Genomic DNA, 24,644 nt, shown 5'->3' on the forward strand with positions numbered 1-24,644 from the left:
CTAACACAAGTAATTCTAACTTTCAAAGAACTTTTTATACGTCATTATCAAAACCTAACCAATCACGCTCGTTCACGACAAGCCACTATCACTGACCAATCAGAGTGAAGGAGTGAAGGAATTAACCAATCAGGAAACACGGAGGCCATGAGAGAGAGAGGTAGGGTGATGGAAAGATAGAATGAAGCAGAAGGAATTCCGGAAAGTGATGGAGAATAATGCAGGATGGATGAGTTTGAATTCTTAACGCGTGTACTTAGTGGTGCATTAAGGAAAGAATAAGGACAGACGAGGTAAGAGAGGAAGAAAGGAGTTGAAGGGAATAGAAGGGTCTGGATAGTAACAAGGTATTTATGTTATTTATTAGCTATTTTTTCCATTTTTTTTCTATGCACACACATCTTAGTTCACAATGAACAAAAAGTTTTGCGAGGCATCAGCCCCATCCATCCACACTCCCTGGATCCGCCACGGGGCAGGGCAGGACAGAGCAAGGCAGGGCAGGGCAGTCTGCCATTAAATCTCTTAGTATTTCTATTGACAGGATAGAAAATGAAAAATTTCAATGGGTAACAAATATTTTTTATATTTTTCCCGGCAATCGTCAAATCGTCAAATATATATTATATATATATATATATATATATATATATATATATATATATATATATATATATATATATATATATATATATATATATATATATATATATATATATATATATATATATATATATATATATATATATATATATATATATATATATATATATATATATATATATATATATATATATATATATATATATATAGAGAGAGAGAGAGAGAGAGAGAGAGAGAGAGAGAGAGAGAGAGAGAGAGAGAGAGAGAGAGAGAGTTTTTCTTTCAGTTAAATAATATTATCATTTTAATGAAATATCTTTAGAATAAATATTAGTTGACTTTAAACTGTAGAACATCGCTTTCGACTAAGAAATGTGGACTAAATCACTTAATCCGTAAACACAAAATTGTCAAATAGGATATTTTTAAAGGGCTTTGTAGACCAACAAACAGAGATGAAGGAAACTGTGTGCTTCCTCTTCATATGTTAAAACTATATCATGTGAGTTTCAAATCCTTAACTGCAATAAAAAAAAAGTACTATAAATGTTTCAATTTCATATTTTTATTTCCCAAAATATTGATTTTTGCAACTTAAAAAGAGATGTGACCACCAAAAAATACCGCCGAATTTCCCGCCACTCAAACCCTCTCTCTTCTCACTCCTCACTCCTCTCTGTCCGCTCGCCCTCAACACTGCCGACGCTGTCACAGGGGGCTCTTCTGGTGGCAGATAGTGGTAGTGGTGATGGTGGTGGTGCCAAGGAGCGCTCTGCCTATCACACGCGCAACAGACAGCATAATTGGCATGTAGCAGTGGTGGTGATGGTGGTGCTGGTGGTGGTAGCGGTGACAAGGAGCGCTCTTCCTGTCACACGCACAACAGATGCCAGTCAAGTTGCCTGTGTGATACCTTAAAGCATAAACAATGTGTGTGTGTGTGTGTGTGTGTGTGTGTGTGTGTGTGTGTGTCCTTTCCACACACACACACACACACACACACACACACACACACCAGTTACCTTTGTGAAAAAATAGTGAGCTCCATCACCACAGCCACCACCACCACAACAACACCACAACCACAACACACCACCACTAATAATACCAATACCATCCCACACAACCATAACAAAACTCCATCACCACAATAACACCACCAGACACCATTACAACCATCACCACAGTCCCTGCCACCACCACCACCACCACACCATCACACCATACCATAACACAGGCTTGAACAAATTATATAAGTTATTGACCACACCACCACCACAACCACCACCACACACCATACACTAGACACCATTACACCAATGGATCTTTTGCCGCCTAGACCCGCCTAGGCCCATCAGCCACCCCCTACCTCCGCTTCACCCAGCCGTGGCCGCCTCAGAGCTCCTCCGGCCGGCACCCACCCCCAGTAGCCGTTCATCACTCACCTTCACAGCAATCATAGTATCCTGCAATTGTGTTGCGGTTGTCAATCACGTGGAGGTTATCAATACATGCCTCAATGGTTAACCTCCACCGTCGAGGGAACTTGACTATTGCCTGGGTGAGAGAGGGATTTGTACTCTTGTCTTCCTTGTGCCTTTTGTAGAAATAGTACTTAAAACTTGCAAGCCAGGCGTAGACAAGATGGGGGATGAAGGGGTAGGTAGCTATAGGTTGTAAGGAAGTTGAACTGGATCTTTGAACCATAACCCCTGTCGGATCATTTTTGGATCTTTGCACTCCAGTATCTCATGCAGTTACTTCGGTACAGCAGCAACAGTGGTAGTTTTCTGATAAAATATACCAAGACTCAGACATAAAAGACAATTGTAGTGTTTTAATTTTTAATGACGTGAAGCTACAAAGTATGAAAAATACCCCTTCCTCTTGACTCTCTTGACCGGGAGGACATGTGAAGGTTAATGGAGCAACAGGTGTTTGCACGAGGCTTCACCTTCGCAGTGCTTCTCTGGCTTCGGAAATTTTATTATAAACTCAAAACGAAGACAAGGATGTAAGCTGTATTACGTAGCATAGGTGGCGGACAACATGGCGGCAGAGTAGCAGTGGTGGCGGTGTTGACATCACGTATGGCGGTCTGACATCACCACCACTCCACTTATATTTACTTAGATTTCCAGCTTCCACTTGCCTGTAGCACCCCAGCCTGTGCAATATCCCACATGGGTGATCTGGAAAAAAGATTGTCTTAGTATCTGAATTTTTTAGTCTTTGCTCTTGTAATCCTCACCAATCTTAACTGAGCCGATCAAACAGTGTGTATAATTAACTGATATTTGATTTTTCTCCATCTAACCGCTAATACCTTCAACAGCACATCATAATTTTCCCTCTTCGCTCCAAATTTCAGACTCCCTTACTGATTCCATGATCCTCACCATGAACGAGTGCGGTTTTGTCGACTTACTGTTATCTATGTCAACATCATTTCAAGAGGAAGGTTATAAAGACACTTCACTATAGTATTTATGGACTTGTACACTGGCACTTTTAATGAGCCTTGTTTGCAGTTTTGATGCCTTCACCAGTCCTAATTAGGAGATGGATAAAAACCTTCACTCATTCGTATATTGTCCACCCGTCTAATCCAAGTTGTTAAGTAGTATATTCAATCAATCATGCATCCCTTTCGCTGATACACTCCGGAACTTCCTGGCTGCTTCAATATTTCTTCTCTCGTGTGACGTAAACTATCAAGCGAGAGGTTTCAAGATACTTATTCCTCAGTGTTTGCAGATAGTGTCTGACCTCTTTTTTGAGAACTGTCGCATCATTGGAGCTTTTATTTATCTATGATTTATGCCCTTGATCAGTACTACTTATTAAAAAATGTAAAAATCAGTAATATCTCATCTGACTTTGTACCTTTAAAACATTACTCACTCTTGACCTTACATACTGATAGAAGACCTTACTTGACCTCTACTAACCTTCCAGGGCTCGGGGTCAGTCCATTCCAGGAAGGGGTCAGTGTCCATGTAGCCGACCTTGATCTGGCCGTTCCTGAAGCTCACGTAGAACTTCCTCTCCTCCTCGCAGCACACCACGTCGGGAGTTTCCACCTTGGCCATATCGTCACCTGGGTGTATCACGAAGAGTTAGCGTCACCGGTACTCCCGCGCGGCTCTCGTGGTCTGCTATTGACCCGCATTCAAAAACACTTAGCTATCTCACCACAACAATTTTCCAAGGCCACAGAGACAACTAGAAATGTTGCTAATCTATTACCAAAAACATGGAAATATTCTCTAAAACACGAGTATCTTCAACTAGAGCCTTTGGAGGTAGTGAGGGTGAGAGAGCAAAGCGTTTAAGAATGCAGGTACTAGTCTCATCTGTGTCTGCCTCTGTTGGTCTTTTCTGAAAGTTATGTTTGGTCAAGTTTCTTATTATTCTATTTGTCTTTCTGGTTAATTCTTGTTCTTGTCCGTTTTCTTTACTCTTTTGTCTTTTATCCCCGCTTTTTCAATGTCTGTCAATTTGTTCCTGTATGTTTCTGTTAGTTTGTATGTCTCTTCCTGTCCGTTTTTGTTTATTCCTGTCCTTTTGTCGTCTCTGAAGAATCCTGCCGAAGTGCCATTGTTGTCAGTAAGTCTATCATTCATGCATACAAGAGCCTCAAATGTCTCCCAACACGGTTTTGTCATACTTCATTATTACTCCTACCCTTCCATTTAAAATCTGTCCAGTTCCTTCACTTCAGATCGTGGTATGGTCTCCTTGTCACGTCTCCCTTACAGTGTCCGCCTATCTTAGCTCACACTATACTTTGCTCTCTTTCCCCGCCTCATACTGTGAACTTTCCACAATTCACACCACTCTTATTCTCAGACACTATTCATTATACGTTTATTTGTGCTCCTGATTCATCCTCCAACCCGTGCATTATCTGTCCATGCATGCTTCTTTGCTCTAGAAATTAACTCGGGTTTATAGATAATTGTATAAATGCAAAAAAATAGTAACAATGACTTCCAAATCTTTATAGCATTGTCTGAAAAGCATTTATTCCACTATTTTGCAACTTAATTCAAGAGACCAGTATACCATAGCAACATAATGACTTCCAAGTCTTTATAGCATCTTCTGAAAAGCATTTATTCTACTATTTCGTAACTTATTCAAGAGACCACTATACCATTACAGAAATTACGCCTCTTTAGTGTATAGATAAATTCATGTCCTTTAAAAATAAGCAACAGAATAACAAATGTATGTATATATCTTGGCAGAGAGGTCTGAGAAGCTTTCATTTATTTTTTTTTACATTGATTATGAGACCGAATTTTTTTTTTTTTTTTTTATTTGATGCAAGAAACAAAGGAGAAACATTTGTGCTGACAAGCGGTGGTGTATAGGCAAGTAATGATGCGAGTGTAGCATGCACAGTATAAATTCTTCACATTACCGGTTCCTTTTCCCTCTGGAGGCGCGGGAGGAAAGAAGTGGGATGAAAAACAGCAATGCATTAAACGAAAACATACCTATTGATTATTCTTCTAAATGGGGAAAACTATGCACTACCACTACTAAAAAAGGGAATTTCACTAATACTGGTATACAAAATGGACACCCACCGAAAAAAAATAAAATATAAAAAAAAGCGGTGGGAATTTGCATTACGATAAGGAGAGGTTACTACGCACTAAGTCAAAACTGCACCTACACAAGACTGGACTGGACCTGCTGGAAAAAAAAAACTAGAAATTTAGATATGCAAAAATACAAAAAAGACTAACTAAAATCACACACACACACACACACACACACACACACACACACAGCTCTGATCTGATCTGAATATTAGACAACCACAGGAGTAAATGGTTAATAATTATGATGCCTGACTTGTGACATGCCTCGCTACTCACCCTTATTGAGGCGAATGGCGGAGTGTTGGTTCTCCCAGCCGCCAATGAAGATCTCGTACATGGGACTGGTCTCCTCGGCGCCGGAAGTGAGGGCCAAGTGTGCGTCATTACTGCAGGCGACGCTGAAGGTGATAGAGTCACCGTAGACAGGCTCGAAGTTGTAGGTGAGACAGTCCTCTGTGCTGAGTACCCTGTCATCTGCAAGGGAGAGAGAGAGAGAGGAGAGAGGGGAGATGAGTCCATGGAGTCAGAGAGGAGGTAAAACAGAGGGATGGTGAATTAAAAAGTCAGGTAGAGGTCAAGGAAGGAATGAAAGACGTTTATTTCAAGTATTCTGGAATCTTTATCAATGAATAGATCAGCGCTGGAAGAGAGAGAGAGAGAGAGAGAGAGAGAGAGAGAGAGAGAGAGAGAGAGAGAAAGGGGATGGCATAATAGCAGATGATATTTAGGAAAACACAATATCAATACAAAGAAAACGAGAGAGAGAGAGAGAGAGAGAGAGAGAGAGAGAGAGAGAGAGAGAGAGAGAGAGGATGGCATAATAGCAGATGATTTATAGGAAAACCAATATCAATACAAAGAAAACGAGATTGAAGGGAGACTAAACGAAAAAATTCATGCCATCGAGACTCACTCAGGAACTTCCACCATCCAGTCGCGCCCCAGCCAGTGGAGTAGCCATAGTGGGTGATCTCGAAGGGCTCCGGGATGGGCGCCTGCATAAGGGGCTCCCACTCCCCAGCCTTACCCACGCGCACTTCGTTATGGTCCACGGCAATCCAGAACTCGCGATACTCCGCCTCGGTCACGATGTCAGGAGTGTCCACCTTCACCAAATCGTCAGCTGTGAGATATTGGGATCAGTGAGAAGTGACGCAGAGTTTACAAAGGGAATCAAGTATTGTACCGAACTCGACAGTAGGCCTACACAGCAATTCTAAAGAGTTATACTGTAGGATTTACTCGTTACATTGATTTATTAGTGTATATATTTTGATGCAAGACGTAGCAATACTTATACACCTACGGTAACGACAGCCCAAAAAAAATCCACTGAAGCTGCCAGTTCACCCTCCAAGAAAAAGAAAAAAATAGTAAAAAAATATCCAACATTATGAATGCAATTTTTTTTTCTTTAATGTGGAAAGAAGTAAATGTGTTCAGGAAGTATACAAGCATGTTTTATTTTACCGTGCATCTCAGAATCACTTACTGCTCCCATCTGAGGCAGCGTGTGGGAGAGAGAGGAGGATTAGGAAAGATTGTAAGATGACTTGTGCTTATGCAACCTCTACCTTTCGTTTATATTCTTAATGATATTTGATTATTAAGACTAACCTGGTAAGGAATAAACGTTACAGCACACGCACACGCACGCACACACCCACACACGCACATACACACACGTACAAACGCACGCACGCACGCACGCACGAACACACACACACACACACACACACACACACACACACACACACACGGCACTCCTTAATGTTTATTCTACATGGTTCAACATTCTTTAATTTCTTCTCTCCTGTCTTTCTGAATTTACGCCTTGTTTGTCTCCAGCATTTTCGCTGTCAATAAGTATTTAACCACTGCTATGCCTTCCTATTTTCTTTTAGTAATGAAGATTTAGGATTTTCTGTCTTTATTTACAGAATAGACGCAGTGAAATACAGTCCTTTAAATCCTCACTGTCTTCAAACATTTCATATAGCATTTCTTAATTCTTCTTCACATTTATCACACATACCCACCCACACTCACACACCGTTACCACACGCACTCAGAAACAAGCCACTCCCTACCTCACCCTCACGACGCTCACCTTTCTTGAACCTGATGGCAGAGGCGGCGCCCTCCCAGCCACCAATGAACACTTCCACTATCGGGTCGGTCTCCTCGGCGGCGGAGGTGAATGCCACATGGCAGTCGTGCGCCGTCTTGACCTGCGTGGCCACGAGTGCAAGAAGAGAAAGTTAGTTTAGTTAAATTAAAATGGAATAAGGTGGTATTGAGCAAACAACATCTCTTGCACAAGGCATTCAGAAATTGTTTGCTATCTCACCATGACTATTTCTAAAGGCCACAGAGATGATTAGGAAGTTTATGACCAATTTCCTCCTGTTAACAATGTAGAAATCTTAATAATATGTCACTAGAAGCGTAAAAACACATCCTTAAAAATAGGTATCACTTCAGCTGAAGCCTTTTAAACGGTGGAGGTGCGGCGTAGAAGTGTTTGTAAAGTGAAGCGTGGATATTTAAGCCTTACCTGGAAGCGAAGAGTCTTGCCGTGGAGTTGCCTGAAGCGGTACTCCTTGTTCTCATCAGTGCCCAGGGCGGGAATTTCGTCAGCTGAAAGGGAAAAGGCTTATGAGTTGACTTAATAAGGCAGCTGTTGCGGGTAGTGACGCGAGGAGAGGCCTATGTGAACATGTACGTAGGTAACTCTTGGCTGTATTTTAAATCTACGATTCGCTCAAGTTAGTAAGTTATGGTAACTGTTACGTTTATCAGGAAAGGAATATCAGTGCAGTATTCTCATTTGGTATCGAGGGTGAAGAGTCTCAACCCATGAAAGCAGCACCACTTATTGCAGTAAAGAGAATTGACACTTGTCCAGCCCATGTGTGTGTGTGTGTGTGTGTGTGTGTGTGTGTGTGTGTGTGTGTGTGTGTTAATAGTGCACGTGTGAGTGGGAGAAGTTTTCGGTCAGGATGTGGGAGTCTGTGAGGGAGCAACCAGTAAATCTTGACCCGAGAAAAGAGAGAGAGAGAGAGAGAGAGAGAGAGAGAGAGAGAGAGGGGGCGAAGAATTATCCAATATAAGTGAGTTACGTTCATTGAGTGCATTATCCTTTGCGCAAGATCATGCACCCAAGGGCGAACCTGTGCACGCATATGCACACGCACACGCATCCGCTAGAACACACACACACACACACACACACACACACACACACACACACACACACACACGCACGTACGCACACTCACTAATACAGATGCGATGTGTTCATTTTTATATCTATATTTTTTCATACTTGATAGTGCTCTCTCTCTCTCTCTCTCTCTCTCTCTCTCTCTCTCTGCTAAGTCTAGATTGTTCCATAGTGACGTCACCGGATATTTTGGAATCCTATTATCCTACCGCTCCTATGATTTCTCTCTCTCTCTCTCTCTCTCTCTCTCTCTCTCTCTCTCTCTCTCTCTGTACCCTTCATTGCTTTCGTTATCCAAGGCCTAAACACATCGATTTCTTCTTCCTTCCTTCCTTTTTTCACTTCCTTCCCTCCTTCCATTCCTTCCTTTCTTCCTTTCCCTTCTTTCTTTCACTTCTTTTTCTCTTTCCCATTCTGTCCTTCATTTCTTCCTTCCCTTCCTTCTATTCTTCTTCCTTCCTTTCCTTCTTTCCTTCCTTCCATTCGTTCTTCTTTCTTTCCTTTTCTCCTTCCATCTCTTCCTTCCCGTGACATTTTCATTAATCATCACAAGTATTAATTATTTCTTTTACTATAATCGCCAGAGAGAGAGAGAGAGAGAGAGAGAGAGAGAGAGAGAGAGAGAGAGAGAGAGAGAGAGCGAGATTAAGTAAGATGGAGAAAGAAAAAAATAGTCATGCTCGTCTCCGCTTCTCTCTGTCTCTCTCTCTCTCTCTCTCTCTCTCTCTCTCTCTCTCTCTCTCTCTCTCTCGGAAAAGTTTCATCTTTTTTTTCCTTCCCTGCTTATACTTAACTCAAATACGTTTATGTATATAAAACACACACACACACACACACACACGGTCATGCGCAGTTATTTCCCTTTCTAAGTCTCCTCCCTCCTTCTTTCCCCCGAAGCCCCTCATGACTGCACCTCGGTCAATGTGTGTGTGTGTGTGTGTGTGTGTGTGTGTGTGTGGGCGAGGCGTGACCTTGGGCGTGAGAGAAGCGTGGGATGGGCAAGACATGGGCACGCCGCTTTGAGAGAACCATGGGCGTAGGTGAAGACTAGAATGGCGTGTCTCGTGGGCGTGAATCAACTAACAGGTATGAATGGATGTAAATGGGCGGGAATGGGCGGATATAGGTGTTGGGGCTAAAATGGAAGGATGAATGGGTTGTAAAGATGGGATGGTGAGGAATGAAATGGGTGTGGAGCGTGATGTGGATGTACAAGTGGGTGTGGGCGTGATGGGCGGGCGGATGTAGATGTCATGACTACTTAAGTGAACGATAGACTGGGTGGATTACGTCAAGGAATGTGGGCGGGTTGTGAGGGCTGGGTACGGGCGGTGCGGCCTGGTCTCTGTTTAATGGTGGACGCAGAGGGATTGATAAGAATAGAAATGGATGAGGTGTGAGCGGACATGAGTGTGTGTAAGTGTGAATGTGCGGGGAATGTCTTAAGGCTGTAGCATACTTGTGTGGTGGAAGTGTTAAGTGTTAATAGGCGGGAGGGCAGAACGTGAAGAGTAAATGCTTTCATAGTCAGAAGCTGCAGAAATCACGTACAGTTTTTACTTCCTGCACGTTTTTTCTACATTTGTTTTTATGGCGTATTTTACACACACCATTTTTTGTATAATTTTGTGACTATTTATATTTATCTCTCACTAAATCCACCTATAATTATATCTGCTTTCTATTTCACATTTTCGTCATATCTCCAATTTTCGGTACATCTTTACAATCTCTACTGATAGTATTTTCAATTTGCTACTATCTATTTAACTTATTTAGTCAAACTTTTATTTTCCTATACATCTTTGTAATTCCTGTTTAATAACTATTTTAAATTGCTACATTCTATTTCACTCGTGCATCTTCACAACTCCTATTTATAATGACTTTCTATTTAACTTACTTTAGTCATACCCCGAATTTCCTATACATCTTTGCAATTCCTATTTATATATCTCCCAAACCACCACCACCACCACCACCACCACCACTACAGCACGATTCAAGTGGCTCGGTGCATTCTGAGTGTAGGAAGCAGACAAGTAAGAAGTGGTGCAATGAGCCTGGTGTGGGCGGGAAGGGGCGGGGTTCGTGTTGCTAGGTAGTGGGCGGGCCTGACAGAGGGAAATGTCAACCGGCTTCGTTAAGTAAAACCGTCAAGCCTGGCAAAGCTCAGAAAAAAAGCTTGATATTTTAAACACAGTAGTCTGACAAGCCCAAACAGGACAGGCAGCAGTAGTAGTAGTAGTTTAAGTAGTAGTAGTAGTAGTAGTAGTAGTAGTAGTAGTGGTGGTAGTAGTAGTGGTAGTAGTGGTAGTAGTAGTAGTAGTAGTGGTGGTGGTAGTACATAGTAGTAGTAGTAGTAATAGTAGTAGTGATGGTGATTTGGTGATGATGGTGGATAACTGTTTGTTTATAAGTATTAGTTTTCCAGCACTGATAACTAATCACCCAGATAATAATCGCTATACTTCAACACTACATATTTCACCACCTGATAACTTCAACACCGTATTTGAAGACAATATATGTATAAAATTAAGTAGTAATATTAGCTATAACTACTCAAACCTCCGTTACGTTACTGGTTATCGCTGCCTTGTTATCATCTGTGAATCTGTAAAGTGACCAGCTCAAAACAAAGTCTCACCCATGATCTCGGTGTGTCGTGGGTCAGGGACTGCACCAACAGGAGAAGCACCAACAACTTAGGGCCGCCCACCACTCCTCGCGGCCTTATATTACACTGTTCACTACGTCACCACCGCTACGTGTGCGCGCGCAGCCTTTCCTCCACGCCCATACGGTTGTCAGGCAGTTCATCCGGGACATGTCACTATTTTAATTAACTTAAAGTAACTATTATTCATATAAGATTGATATACAAGGAGCCCTTCAGGATTCAGTGATACACTGATCTTGTTTGGATTTTATTTGACTTGTCACTTTTCCTGCAAGGAGCGATGTAGCGCCGCGTGACGGTGACGTGCTCTCTGCCCCCAGGACTATGAACCCACAAGCACAGACACCTGCAGACGTGTCCGTGTTCCTGCTGGATGTTAAATACCACCCCGCTCTGTCAGTTCACCGTCTGGGGATATTTTAGACAACAAACCTGCGGCAGGAGGGTTGGCAAGGCGGCTTTGGCGGGGCTCCAGCTGCTGTTACCACCGCCTCGCCTTTCCCGCCACCCCTCACCTGCTCACCCCTTCATGCACGGCTTACTTAAGGCAAATGACACTCTGATTCAACTGCAGCAAATACAAACACCATCACCTCCAGCCCTTCCTCCTGCTCTTGCTCGCTGCTACTCTTTTAGCCAGTTTTTCTGAGTAGTCATTTGCTCTTGACGGAAATTCCCGCAGGATTGGCAACAGCTGCGGTGAAGGACGAGCCAAAGAACTTCCCCTCCCAAATGTCTGCTTTCATTGTACATGTAATCAGTCTGCCGCCGCCATGCACGCTGCCCAGCGCGGCCCTCACGTGGCAGCTAGCGTAAACAACCTCATCTGGACGTCAGCAAGAGATGTGTGACTTATAAAACGCTGACGCAACAATAACACACAACGCAAGCAACTAAAACGAGAAACAAAGAAAAAAAAACATGCTTAACGTCGCTTTAATCTTCGTTCACCTGGTCATCTATCGAACCGAACCTACCCTCAGGTACCGTCATGGGCGTCCTCACATAGATACTGAAGGGGAGGCACGTACGGAGCTCAAACACCACACTTGTTCGTGCACGCAGAAGCTGCCGCCTGCCGGGACCTGTTCCTTGGGACATGAAGGTGACTCATGCTTACAGAGGAGGAGGAAGGGGGCAGGGGAAAGAAATGGTGGGGATTGAGTACGAGGAGGAGGAGGAGGAAGAGGAAGAGGCGGTGGGGACGGTAATGGTGGAAGAGGTGGGGCCAAGGAATGGAGGAGTATTATTAAGTCTGCCAAGAAGGAGGAGTAAGAAAAGGAGGAGAAGGAAGAAGAAATGGAAGAATGCTATTAAATCTGCCAAAAAGGAGGAGAAGGAAAAGAAGGAAAGATAAGAGAAGGAGATGGAGAAGGAGAAGGAGGATGATGTCATCGAGCAGTGGTCGTGGACACACACACACACACACACACACACACACACAGACGTGCTATTACACACACACACACACACACACACACACACACACACAGACGTGACGTGCCATTACTCACACATTCACACACACACACACACATGCTCATAAAATTATGCTTTAACATTTTACAAATATAAGTAAATTTTCCTTCTGAATCATTTACTCACATAAAGGAAAAAATAAATGCGTTGGTTACTATATGAACACATCCAAGAGTTAAGAGAAGCTTTTGCTGAACGCACACACACACACACACACACACACACACACACACACACACACACACCAGGTTCAAGGTCAAGGTTTTGAGCATCTCCAGCCATTAAAAAGATGAGCCGAGAGTTGCCACAGTGGACGTGCTAAGACTCCCTAGAGAGATACACACAGGACGAAAAGAAATTCACTATGTCACCGCACGTCTTTCCTTTCATACTTCCCTTGCAATTTAAATCGACCTTGAAGGGAAGACTCACACAGAGCGGCCTTGCGCCAGGACCCAGCACAGCGGCGGTCGATAAGCGAGATCCACCTGACCCTTACCATAGCACAGAAGTGGTGGTAGTAAGTGCCATATAAATACCAGTATCGAATGAGAAGTACCGTTGATATATGAGCGTACAGGTGCGAGGAGAGACGTAGGAAGGAAAGGGAATGTATGGTAAAAGGTAAGTGAGGGGACAAAGGAGAGAGATGAAAACAAGGGAAGAAAGGCGAGATGTATTGATGACGTAACAGGAAGAGAATGGTGGGTAGTGGGAGAGTGTGCGAAAATACTTAGCATTTATATACGCCCTTAGTATGTGGGGAAGAGAGGGAAGAACAGAAAATAAAAACATAAGAAAAGAAGGAAGCTGCAAGAGGCCGCCAGGCCTACACGTGGCAGTCCCTGTGTGTTTAAAGCTACCTAATTCCATCTATCATCCCCATCCATGAACTTATCTAATTTTCTTTTAAAGCTCCCTATTGACTCAGCCCTGACCACATGACCACTGAGACCGTTCCACTCATCAACCACTCTGTTTGAAAACCAGTTTCTTCCCATTTCTTTCCTAACCTGAATTTTCAAGTTTAAACACATCATTTCTGGTTCTGTCCCCGCTACCGATCCTTTGAACTATGTTCATGTCCCCTTTGTTAAACAGAGAACAGGAATTACAAGGCTAGAGAGAGGGAGCGCTAAGGAGAGGAGAGGCAGAAAAGAGAGAGAAGGGAGGGAGACAAGGACGTTTCTAGCTATTGAAAAGATAAATTGCCTGGCGTAGTAAATATCAGTCTCCTTTATGTTACGCTGTTTATTCGTCATTTCGCCATAAACACCCTTTTTGAGGAGCGAAAATGAGGGACAGCAGCAATAGGTGATCGAATACGAGTATTACGACGCCACAGGAGGCAAGTAAAGAGAGTGAAGCGAGGGAGACGACATAGGTTCGTAGAAGTCAGCGGCGAGACAGGTTTTATCCTGCAGCAGAAACAGACGGCCATCGACCAGCAGACCCTCACGTGGATGTCTACCTGCTGCAGAGCCTGAGGGAGGGACGGGGGGGGCGGGTGAGGGCCTGCTAATAGTGGTGGAGAGAGAGAGAGAGAGAGAGAGAGAATGTGATGTTGGAACGAGGTGCGGTGGTGAGGGAGTGACAGTGATGTTTAGTGGTGTTGTGAAGAATGTGTATAATGTTATTGTGTTAGCTGGTATTATTGTTGTCAGTGGTGATGACAGATGGTGGTGTGGAAGAAGGTATTAGTTGTTGTTGTTGTTGTTGGTAGTGGTGGTGGTGATGGTGGTGGTGTAGGAGGAGGGCTGCGTCACGTCCATAAATACAGTTCCTGGATGTGGTTCCTCTGCCCTCTCATCAGTTCGCCACGGTGGGAATTTCTTGTCTCGTTCCTTTACCTTCTTCCTTTGCCTTTTTTTTTTCTCTCTCTCTTTCTTCCTCCATTCTCCCATCTTCCCTTTCCTCCCTGAACCATTTGTAATTCGCACGTCATAAAACATTTTCCTATTGTAATTGTAATAATCCTTTTGTAATTCATTCTTGAAGTTATATTTTTAAACACACACAGGCACATAGGATTATTTAAGGTCTTTTTGTACTTTTTTTTTATATATGATGAAAATACTGAAAGAAAAAAATCTTAAAATTGTCACGATAATATGATACCAAAACGTCCTTTCAGTCCATCATAAACACACACACACACACACACACACACACACACACACACATTTACGACAATTTTATGTAATTTTTTTTTCACATCCCAGACAGCGACCATCACGGCTCCTGAGAATAATATCTATTGAGAGACGGGAGTGGTCGGCGGGCTGAGGAGAACACGTACATAATGACCTCATGACTATTTTAGTTGCTCGAAATCTGAGGCGGATGGATGTTGTAAGGCTTGTTTGGATTATTGTGGCTATCATTTTCCTGTTTAATTATGTATGTATGCATGTATAAGTATGTATGTATTTTTCTTTCCCAGTCATATGCTCTGCTCTTATATTGGTTAATGTTTCTCAGTATTTCATTATGTAAAGCTTCCACGTACCTCACTGTTGTAATGTACAGGATATTTGTGCTCTGCTTCTCTAGGAAATTATGTCACTGAGTTAGATGAATCTCTTGTGTGAAACAACAGTTTATTAAGAAAGGGGATATGGGTGCGAGCGAGAAAAGGGGGATAATAAAAAAAAAACATGGTGAAAAACAGAATGATAATGGGAGAAAGGCCTGTAAATTCAGAAGAAATGATAAAACACGGACAAATGAACTGCTGTACTACACTATGACCTCCGCGAAGACAAAGAACTTTGATTAAGTGAAGGTAGAAGTAATTTTATCTATTTTTTTTTCTTTTTTTGTGTATATAGTACGATACAATATAAGCTTACACGTTTTTTTTCTATTAATTTATTGTCTTATAACTATTAATTTATTTACTTTGAACTTTGGAAAAAGCAAGTTTACCTTCAAATTTTTAGTTTTCTCTGATTTAGTATACTGCCTTGCATAGAAAGCCGCTGCCTTTCAAAGGGAAGTTTTCGCTGACTCTATGGATAACTTACATTGAGACAAATAAGGCATGGCTCGCGTTTGCATGTCGAGATGTTGAATTGTGGTATTTATTGGCACTAGAGCGATGGAGAAAGTCGGGGAGATGATATATAGGACCACAGTGTTTCGCAGACACTGCCACACTCAAAGCTGCGTTCTCAAATGATAATGTGGTGCCTGCTGCTTGACAGGTGTTAGTGGAAATAACTAGTCTTAGTAATAATCTAACAAGGATTTAAAACTATCACTGGATGAATATCAATGAGAATCTGATGAATATTTGTTTTTATGATGTTGAAATCCTTTTATACCCTTTATATATATATATATATATATATATATATATATATATATATATATATATATATATATATATATATATATATATATATATATATATATATGGTCTCGAGGATTTATACGACTTTTCTTTATGAACTCTGTCTGACACTGACAGTAGTAGTAGTAGTAGTAGTAGTAGTAGTAGTAGTAGTAGTAGCAGTAGTAGTAGTAGTAATGATAATAATAATGATAATAATACCTGTACGTTGTAGCGTTCATAGTGATTCAGCAGAATTGAAGACCGAGAAATCGTCAAGGTGAGAGCATTATATATGTATTATTCAGGTTAATTTAATATCATGGATGCAGATTATGCCATTACCTTGTCTCCATCGAGGATCTGTTGCATCGATCTGTATTGATCGTAACCACACCACTCACCACCACACCACACCACACCACCCACCACCACAACACACCACATTTCCCACCACCACGCCGCACCACACCACACCACACCACACCACCCACCACCACACCACACTATCCACCATCACACCGCACCACACTACACCACACCAAACCATACCACACCACGGTATCCTTGACACCCTTTTGTAACATAATTTACGATAGTCTTGATATTAATTTTCTTTATGGATCCGTTCGTGAGAATTACAAATTGTTTTTTCTCTTTTCTTTAGTATAAGTCAGGCTGAAGATGTTTTTATATTCCATGAGTATTCACAAATCAGTGGCCTCATTATAGAGTGCTGAGAGATGAGATATACCTCATAATATGCCTTGCAATCCAGTCCGGGCGTCTTTCTTCTCACAAATTTCAAAATTATTAATTCCCGTACGTAAAAATAAGGGCCGAGACGAACATTTTATCTTGTCGACTTTTATCATAGCCCCTTGTTTACCAGCCATACCTGCATTGTCTGGGAAAACCTCAGGTGAGTCCAGGAAGATTGTGTGTGTGTGTGTGTGTGTGTGTGTGTGCGTGTGTGTAATTCACCACGGTCGTCTACTGGTCACCCTGGCTAGCCAGTCTTCCTCATTACGGAGCGAGCTCAGAGCTCAATTGACCGATCTTCGGGCAAGACTGAGATCCACACACCGGGAAAGCGAGGCCACAACCCCTCGAGTTACATCCCGTACCTATTTACTGCTAGGTGAACAGGGGCCACACATTAAGAGGCTTGCCCATTTGCCTCGCCGCGCCGGGACTCGAACCCGGCCTTCTCGATTGTGAGTCAAGCGTGCTAACCACTACTCTACGCGATGTGTTACACTGTGTGATCTGCTGCAGTCTCTAACGAGACAGCCAGACGTTACCCTACGGAACGAGCTCAGAGCTCATTATTTCCGATCTTCGGAAATAATGAGCTCTGTGTGCCTGAGCAGGCACACACCACACACCGGGACAACAAGGTCACAACTCCTCGATTTACATCCCGTACCTACTCACTGCTAGGTGAATAGGGGCTACACGTGAAAGGACACACCCAAATATCTCCACCCGGCCGGGGAACCGAACCCCGGTCCTCTGGCTTGTGAAGCCAGCGCTCTAACCACTGAGCTACCGGGGCGTGTGTGTGTGTGTGTGTGTGTGTGTGTGTGTGTGAGTGTGTTTTCTAAAATTTTCTTGATAATTGCGATCTCGCTAGGTGATATGATGCGAATAAGTCACTTTTTTTTTACTTGAAGAAGTAGAAGTAGCAGTCATCACACAATTAAGTTGTTTGTATGTTTTGTCACGTAATTGTCACTTAGTGTATCAAATATACGTGACACTCCAACCTACAGAAAAGACAAAAATACGGGATCAGTCATGACAACAGTGTTTGCAGGAGGCAAAAAAGTTGATATGAAATGGTGCTTATCTGTGCGAGGGCATTTGGTTGTTGTCTTCGTGTCCTTGAGCCTCACATGACTCTGATGGCGCGGTGGTGCTGATGCCATTCTCCGTACTTGACACAGTCTTATATATTAAAATCATCACCTATACATCTTTCAACATCATGCACAGTGGTATAAAAAAAATGCCTTTGGTAATGAAAACTACGGACACTGCCATTAATGAACACAACACTGATGGGAATATTCCAGTTATTCCTTTGCACTTATGAATAATGATTGTAAGAATATATTGCTCTACATTATCAAGATTCGTGAATAAAACGTGCCCATGAGCCGAATAGAGAAAGAGCCGTGATGGCCCATTGAATCCCTCCCCCAGCCCTGTGGACCCGCAGCGAGCGTAACAACAACACCCAGAGGAGGCCCCGAGTGAGCGTGACGGCGCCAGGAACGAGGGCGAGTGTTAGGTAAACTTACTATTTCCTCCACTTGTAAGAGTAAGAAGTAAGCTGTGAGTGTGCCGCGGCGCCCCTTGGGAGTGATATGGCAGGGCATGGTGTGGCTGGGGTGGGCGTCGGGGTGGCGGGGCAGGGAGGCACACACAGGGAGGCCACTTTGTTGACATCTCCAGACAGAAAGAACCTCGACTGGCGCCACCTGGCTAGGCCTAAATATATAGTTTTTTACCCAGTTACCCATACATGCCCTGTTAATCCTATTCGCCCAGTTGATCAGCTACCCTGCCATTCACTCCGCTGGGTTAGTAATGACGGGAGTGAGAAGTTTCTTAGTTTTCCTCGCCACGTCAGTAATGTTGGAACTTGTTAGTATTTATTGCTGGTGATTTTACTTAACACCATCTAGCGGCCCGTCCACTCTGTTCAGCTTGTAATGCTTGTGCTAATATATCTCATAACTCCTTACTCCTCCTCCCCATTGATGTAAAACTGACATAGAACTGCAATGGAAGTATAAGCCAGTCTTCATCATACTCTTTTAATTTGGTCATAGCTCATCTTTTCATTTATTCTGTAATGGTGAAGGCAACAGTGATCTATCTCAGACTGCCTAGGTTTCTTTCCCATGGCCACCTGTAATACTTCTTAGTTAAACTGTGCTAGAAATGCATACTGATCCTTGTTACTTGGTAATCATGAGTGGTGGTGATTATTTTTCTGTTCATGGCCTGCGCTGCTGCAAGGCTATTCCTCTAATACTTTGGAGTCTCAGTGGTCTCTTGTAGTAGCTGTGGAAGTAAGGTTTGTCAGTGTCCATGGTGGTACAAGCAGATTTTTAAAGTGGTAGCTACCTTGTTAGAAACTTCCACCACCCCCAGAGCTCCACAGTGCATTTAGTGCTGGAGTCGTGTTGACAGGAAGATTGTGGGTGTTCTTCGGCTGTTTGGTGGCAGCCTGAAGAACAGCCAGTTTCAGAATTCCAGCATGCACCGTTCACTACACTACCACAAATATCCTGTTTTTCTCGGGCTTATAAAACTACACAGACACGTTCATAACAGTGACATAAACCTTTTGTTATTAAAGGAGAATACTTTGGTACATCAAGACCATCACTTGACCTTTGCTCATTTATGCCATCAGTTGCTGTGGAAACAACCAATTCATTTTAAAGTTTGTTACTGATTATGAAAAATTGTGATGACAAATCATTACCTGCACATCTTAGTTTGCTAATACATTGATGCTGAATTGACATTGGACATTCCCTGACATTGGCAGGCTCATGGTCAAACTTGTATTTGTTCTTATCTTATACTGTAGTCTTGTATTATTCATTATCATTTTTATCAGCAAATTAGAAAATTATGAGAAAGAAAACATATTGGTAATCTGTGTGATGTGAAGTGATTGTACTCAGCTGGGCCTGAAGTGAAGTGCTCTGGGCTGGTGCAGTGTGGGGTGCAAGGTGTGTGTGTGTCTTCTGCAGCCACTCCATCAGTTGAATAGCTTCCTCATGGGTTGTTTAGGCACATGTATACATCTCAGTGCAGGGATAGAACTTGTGATCAAATATTGTAGTTTCTTGTACTGTACTTAAAGGAGGGGTTATCTTAAGCAGTCTGTTCAGATTTGATGGATTGGACAGAATAATGTGGGTATATATATCAACAAAACCTGTAATACTAGCCATTTACTCAAAAGCAGTGGTTCTTAACCCCTGGGTCGCGACCCAAAGTTGGGTTGCCAAGCCATTTTATTGGGTCGGTAAGGGTTTGCAGAAAATAATTATTTTCCCACTAGAAATATATTATAATTATATATTGTAATAATTAAAATTCATGATGCATTGTTTTAGGATTCTAAGCAGACCATGATTAAATAAAAACTCCAAAGCAGTAAATTTATTTGAAGTGTAAAGAATCTCCCATTCCCAACAAGACATCTACCTTTTAAACTTAATTGTTGGCAGAGGTGCGGGGTGTATAGGAGGGAGCAGAGTGGAGGACAATTTGTATATCTATGTAGGCTTGGGTCGCAATGGTTGATTTGTGCAAGATTTTGGGTCACTGCCAAAAAAATGTTAAGAACCACTGCTCTAAAGTATAGGTACTAATATCTATGTATCAGTATTGTGATTTTGAAGAATATTTTTCCAATTTGTCCTTTTATGGAAAAAGTAAGGAATATTTACATGCAGCTAAACAACTAATATGTAGTGCACTGAGAGACAGACAAGGGTCCAGCAAGCACATTGGGCTATCTGGTGAAGCAGGTGTCTAATGAGGGACTGAGTGTAACTAACTTTGTCTGGTGGTATCTTTATCTGCTTGACACTTATAACCATATAGCTATGAGTAGAGTTGACTTGCTAGTGAAAAAGCTGTTTGTATCTGTGGAAAATGTTAATAGAATCCATCTTCTCATGTAATAGAAATTAGCATTATGTATTGAAGCTAATATAAAGAAATATAAATATGAGAAAATGTATATGACATATAATTTTACATAAGTTAAAGCAAATTATGTAATTATGAGAGAGAGAAAGAGATGTCACCATGTGTGTGTGTGTGTGTATTGAGTATAAATGTGACAATGCCCACAGTATCAAGTTAGTCTGATTCAACTGTAATATGATTGATAGCTAGTAGCTTTTTAGTTCTTTAAAAAACTTGGAAATTTATCAATACTCCTTTTCTCTCTCTTGCTTTATATGATATGCTACAGGTGCCCAAAAGTTTCCGAAGAACTGTGAGAAAGAAATGAAAATAGGACCTGAGAAATAGAAGTGTTACTGAGACTGAGACTCACATCCTCACACCCACAGTACAGAGATGTTGCAACGATGAGCAAGGACAGCAAAGGAGACAAGAGTTTCCCTGAGAGGCTAAAGCGATGGTTCAAGATAGAGCGTGGCAATGCTCCGGGTGCACGGGACATTCGACTCACTGAGGAGATAAAGCTGGAGTTGAGCTCTAGCTCTCCAGCTGCAGTGCGCCTCAAGGCCATAAGGGAGCTGACTGAAGTTCTTGCTGCTAGGAAACTTGAGGAGGTAGGAACTGAAGCTTGTGCCATTTCCTTCAATACTCATGATTAACTCGTCTATTAGGGTTTGTTAGTCTATAGGAATTTGCATTGATTTTTGTGTTTAGTCTGATGTTTTGCTTAGGGGAAAGCATTATTTTTATTAGTATGTAGTTGAGCTGACTGGTATTTGACAGAGTAGTTAGATTTGCATTGCCTTATTCCTTGATAAGGAAGCAACATGCAGAGTTAACAGTAGCTCAAATGTAAGCCATCAGTAAATATAATTATTGAATTAAATAGCCTCCAGTTTTTTTTAAGAAATTATTTGAATATATAACTTTTATACCCACTTTAATACATCATTAGAAATTTTTCTCATGATCAATTCTCACCAAAAACACATTCATTGAGCATGAAAAAAAATTTTCATATCCAAGGAAAAAAATCATGTAAGTAAAAGGTTGATAACTTTTCACAGTATGGCATTGAGAAGCTGTGGACCCTTGTGTCAGACCTGCTGTTCACACCATGTCCCGCTGAGCACCGCCACACCACCCTGCACATGCTTACCACCCTCGCTGCTGGCCATGACCGCCTCGGACCCATGCGACACGTTTTCTACGACTACATTGCAAAGAATTATTTGCATGAAGACACCAAGCCCATGTAGGTGCTTTGGGGATAAGAGGGAGAACATCAATATTTACAGTGAGAAAGCAATGAATATTTATGTATTTTCAGTGAATTAGTGAGAAGAATCAAAACAAAATATCAGTGGATATAAAACCTCACTCAAAAATGACCATGAACAGAACTGAGAGAAGGGCCAGTTTATTTTATTATTTTTAGATATCATTGTTGTATCATTTCATAAATTTGTTTTTTTCTATGCATATTTTCATTTTTCTGCATCACCATATTTAGTGCAGTACAATTATGGGAAAACAGTTATTTATATATTACTTGTCTTCCCAGCTTTGACTTCTTCCGTGAGGTGATAGCAGAGGGGAAGCAGCTGGAGTACATTGATGAGTATGTTGGACCGTTCCTTCTTGACTGGCTGCCAGGACTCCTTGCCTCACCACAGGCTGCTGATGCCCTCAACCTCATCATTGTCCTTGTCAAGTTCAACTCTGCTTACTTGGATGAGCCGGTCGTTACTGGATTTGTAAAGTGAGTACCTGTGCGTGTGTGCATTTACCTAGTTATTTTACCTAGTTTTATTGTACATGGTTCGAGCGGGGCTCATAGTGTCCTGTTTCCATGTCTCCATTTATCCAAATTTTCCTTAAAGTTATGCTCATTATGTGCTGTAACAACTTCATTATTCAATGCTTCTCTTCAATGTTTGTGTGTGTGTGTGTTTTACTGTGTTTGATGTGCAGTGTGGTGGTTCATCGTATCTTGAATAGGAGGGATGGATGTTCTTAAGGGAAGAGGTCTTACCTCAGTACAGTATCATAAGGCTTTCGAATTTCTTCAGATATTGAAGTCCCTTCATTTGCAAGTGAGACCTTGATGAAAAATTAAGTCAGTATTTTCTTGTTGGATGTCATCTGTACTGTTAGCAAAATTTCTGTTCCTTATTGTTGTGTACTTTAAAACCCAACATTTATCCCGTGAATGTGACTGAACATTGTAAAATCTTTATAATTTTCTATTACAGGCAACCCCCGCTTAACGAAGGGGTTACGTTCCTAAAAACTCTTCGTTAAGTGAATTTTTGTTAAGCGAACCAATCATAACAAGTTTAACCCTTGACTTGAGCTTTCATTGAGAATAAACAAAGCGAGAGTGCATCATAGTACAGTAAAAAGTTTAATGAAAGTAAAAATTATGAAGTTAAACATTTAAGCAGTTTAATTCAAGACTAAGTCATTATAATGTACACTGATGTATGTATGTAAGTAACTTTATAATGTTGATGATCTTAAATTTATGAAGGGAGGGAGAGTGGAGCGGAAATATGCTAGCTGGCAACCTTTGGAATGTAAACAAAGGCCGCATCATTGTACCGCATACAAAACTTATGTACCACATTTCCACAAGGCTTTCCATTTTATCCATTGCAGTCATAAGTTCAGGTGGTTCTTTTAGTTTGCAAGGAAGATATGATCTCACTGGCCTTCTTAATAGAGTCTGTTGACTTGAAAATGGTAGACAGTAGATGGAGTCAAGCCATGGTGGGAAGCAATGCTATTAGTTTTCTCGCCTCTCGTGTCTGTGAATAATATCCAGCTTCACTTCGAGACTAAGAGACTTCCTGGTCTTCTTAACAACGCTAGGCGACATTGTAAGGCATTTTGGTGGCATGTAGAGCGAGGGAGGACGAGCTGCTGCTGATGCTGTTGTTTTGAATTAGGGGAGTGAGTGGTGCACGTTTTGTCCACAAGAGGTGCTGGTGTATTAAAAAACCTGTCGGCTTGCGTGATACGGCGGGGCTTTCAAACTTGGAAAAAATTACCTTGATAAAATTTTGTTAAAGCGAGTTTGGTGTTCGTTAAGTGAGCAGATGGTAGTAAAAGGAAACCTTTGTTGTAGCGAAATTTCATTGTGTGAACCTTCGTTAAGCGGGGGTTACCTGTATAATATAAGCTCTCAAATTACTACGTGGTGACTTATAGAAAAGGAACTTTTTTTTTTAGTTTGCTTAAGATCCTATGCATGTATTGTTTACATCTGCCTTATATGACGGTTCACTGCTCACAGACAAGTGGTGATACAGCTTCATCGGGCAAGCTGTGAAGCAGAGGCCTTGTTGTGTCTACGTGTGCTGGATGCTGTGCTGGCCTACAGCTATCTACCCTCCTCGGCTCTTCCTACCTTTATCACGGCACTCACCAGGGCTGTCAATGTGCCACAGCTCACAGCAGAGTCATGGAGGGTAAGCATATACATAGACCTATGATTATTATTTCTAAGCAAAGGTAAATGGAAGTATTCTTGATTTTTGTCTGTTGGATGGCAGGTATTAGTGCAGGATGTCTCTCTCTGTCAAAAGCATGCCGCAGGATTAAGTGGATCAAGAAACTGACACTTTTTTCAGATCATGCGCAACCTCCTTGGGACTCATCTTGGGAACAGCGGCTTGTTTGTGTTGTGCCGCTTGATCCAGAGCAACTGTGATGCTCATATGATCCGGGGCGGCATCTTCTTCGTGACATCAGCTCTTTGGGGGCCCAACAAAGTCTCCTCCCTCCATTACAAGCCAGCTGCTGTGTTGCCCAACTTGAGAGAAGTGTGTTCCTAATTCTCATAATTGTTTTCCTTTTTATCCCTGGGGATTATTTCCTCTCTATCTTCTAACTTCTGTGAAAATTTTATATTACTTTCTTCTGTATACACAGCTCTTGGGTTTTCTTGAATTTCATTTTAGGAAAAGTGGTTCC

At 41.9% G+C, this 24,644-nt stretch overlaps 3 protein-coding genes across 14 annotated transcripts in view; 1 reads left to right on the top strand and 2 right to left on the bottom strand.

Moving 5' to 3' along the window:
- Nucleotides 1-847: 847 nt before the first annotated feature.
- On the bottom strand, nucleotides 848-2,310 carry LOC123506556. The gene is made up of 2 exons (XM_045258754.1): nucleotides 2,049-2,310; nucleotides 848-1,505 (listed from the first exon to the last, which is right to left on the bottom strand). Exons 1-2 carry the CDS (start codon nucleotides 2,308-2,310, stop codon nucleotides 1,312-1,314), a joined length of 456 nt encoding a protein of 151 aa, XP_045114689.1. The 3' UTR covers nucleotides 848-1,311.
- A 123-nt stretch (nucleotides 2,311-2,433) lies between these two features.
- Nucleotides 2,434-12,037, bottom strand: LOC123506555. Of its 4 annotated transcripts, XM_045258750.1 has the most exons (9): nucleotides 11,096-11,241; nucleotides 7,777-7,859; nucleotides 7,330-7,450; nucleotides 6,712-6,720; nucleotides 6,133-6,342; nucleotides 5,496-5,693; nucleotides 5,033-5,047; nucleotides 3,555-3,703; nucleotides 2,434-2,795 (listed from the first exon to the last, which is right to left on the bottom strand). In XM_045258750.1, exons 1-9 carry the CDS (start codon nucleotides 11,097-11,099, stop codon nucleotides 2,733-2,735), a joined length of 852 nt encoding a protein of 283 aa, XP_045114685.1. In that variant the 5' UTR covers nucleotides 11,100-11,241; the 3' UTR covers nucleotides 2,434-2,732. The 4 variants fall into 4 exon arrangements, with proteins under 4 accessions (XP_045114685.1, XP_045114686.1, XP_045114687.1 ...); XM_045258751.1 differs by lacking the exon at nucleotides 6,712-6,720 and having other exon boundaries at nucleotides 11,096-12,037; XM_045258752.1 differs by lacking the exon at nucleotides 5,033-5,047 and having other exon boundaries at nucleotides 11,096-11,240.
- Nucleotides 12,038-18,083: 6,046 nt separating this feature from the next.
- LOC123506510 (tuberin-like) overlaps nucleotides 18,084-24,644 on the top strand; it is a 30,068-nt gene continuing 23,507 nt past the window's right edge. For 4 of the 9 annotated variants that reach the window (XM_045258646.1, XM_045258649.1, XM_045258648.1 and 1 more), the window contains exons 1-6: nucleotides 18,125-18,237; nucleotides 20,956-21,280; nucleotides 21,734-21,921; nucleotides 22,231-22,428; nucleotides 23,965-24,139; nucleotides 24,302-24,493. In XM_045258646.1, coding sequence (XP_045114581.1) covers nucleotides 21,074-21,280; nucleotides 21,734-21,921; nucleotides 22,231-22,428; nucleotides 23,965-24,139; nucleotides 24,302-24,493 — 960 coding nt within the window. In that variant the 5' untranslated portion in view covers nucleotides 18,125-18,237; nucleotides 20,956-21,073. Of the gene's footprint in view, nucleotides 18,238-18,298; nucleotides 18,530-20,955; nucleotides 21,281-21,733; nucleotides 21,922-22,230; nucleotides 22,429-23,964; nucleotides 24,140-24,301; nucleotides 24,494-24,644 lie in introns of those variants that run through there. The other 5 variants (XM_045258641.1, XM_045258645.1, XM_045258642.1 and 2 more) reach the window with 2 other exon arrangements.

Source organism: Portunus trituberculatus, chromosome 20 (genome assembly GCF_017591435.1).
Source record: "Portunus trituberculatus isolate SZX2019 chromosome 20, ASM1759143v1, whole genome shotgun sequence".
Lineage (NCBI taxonomy): Eukaryota > Metazoa > Arthropoda > Malacostraca > Decapoda > Portunidae > Portunus > Portunus trituberculatus.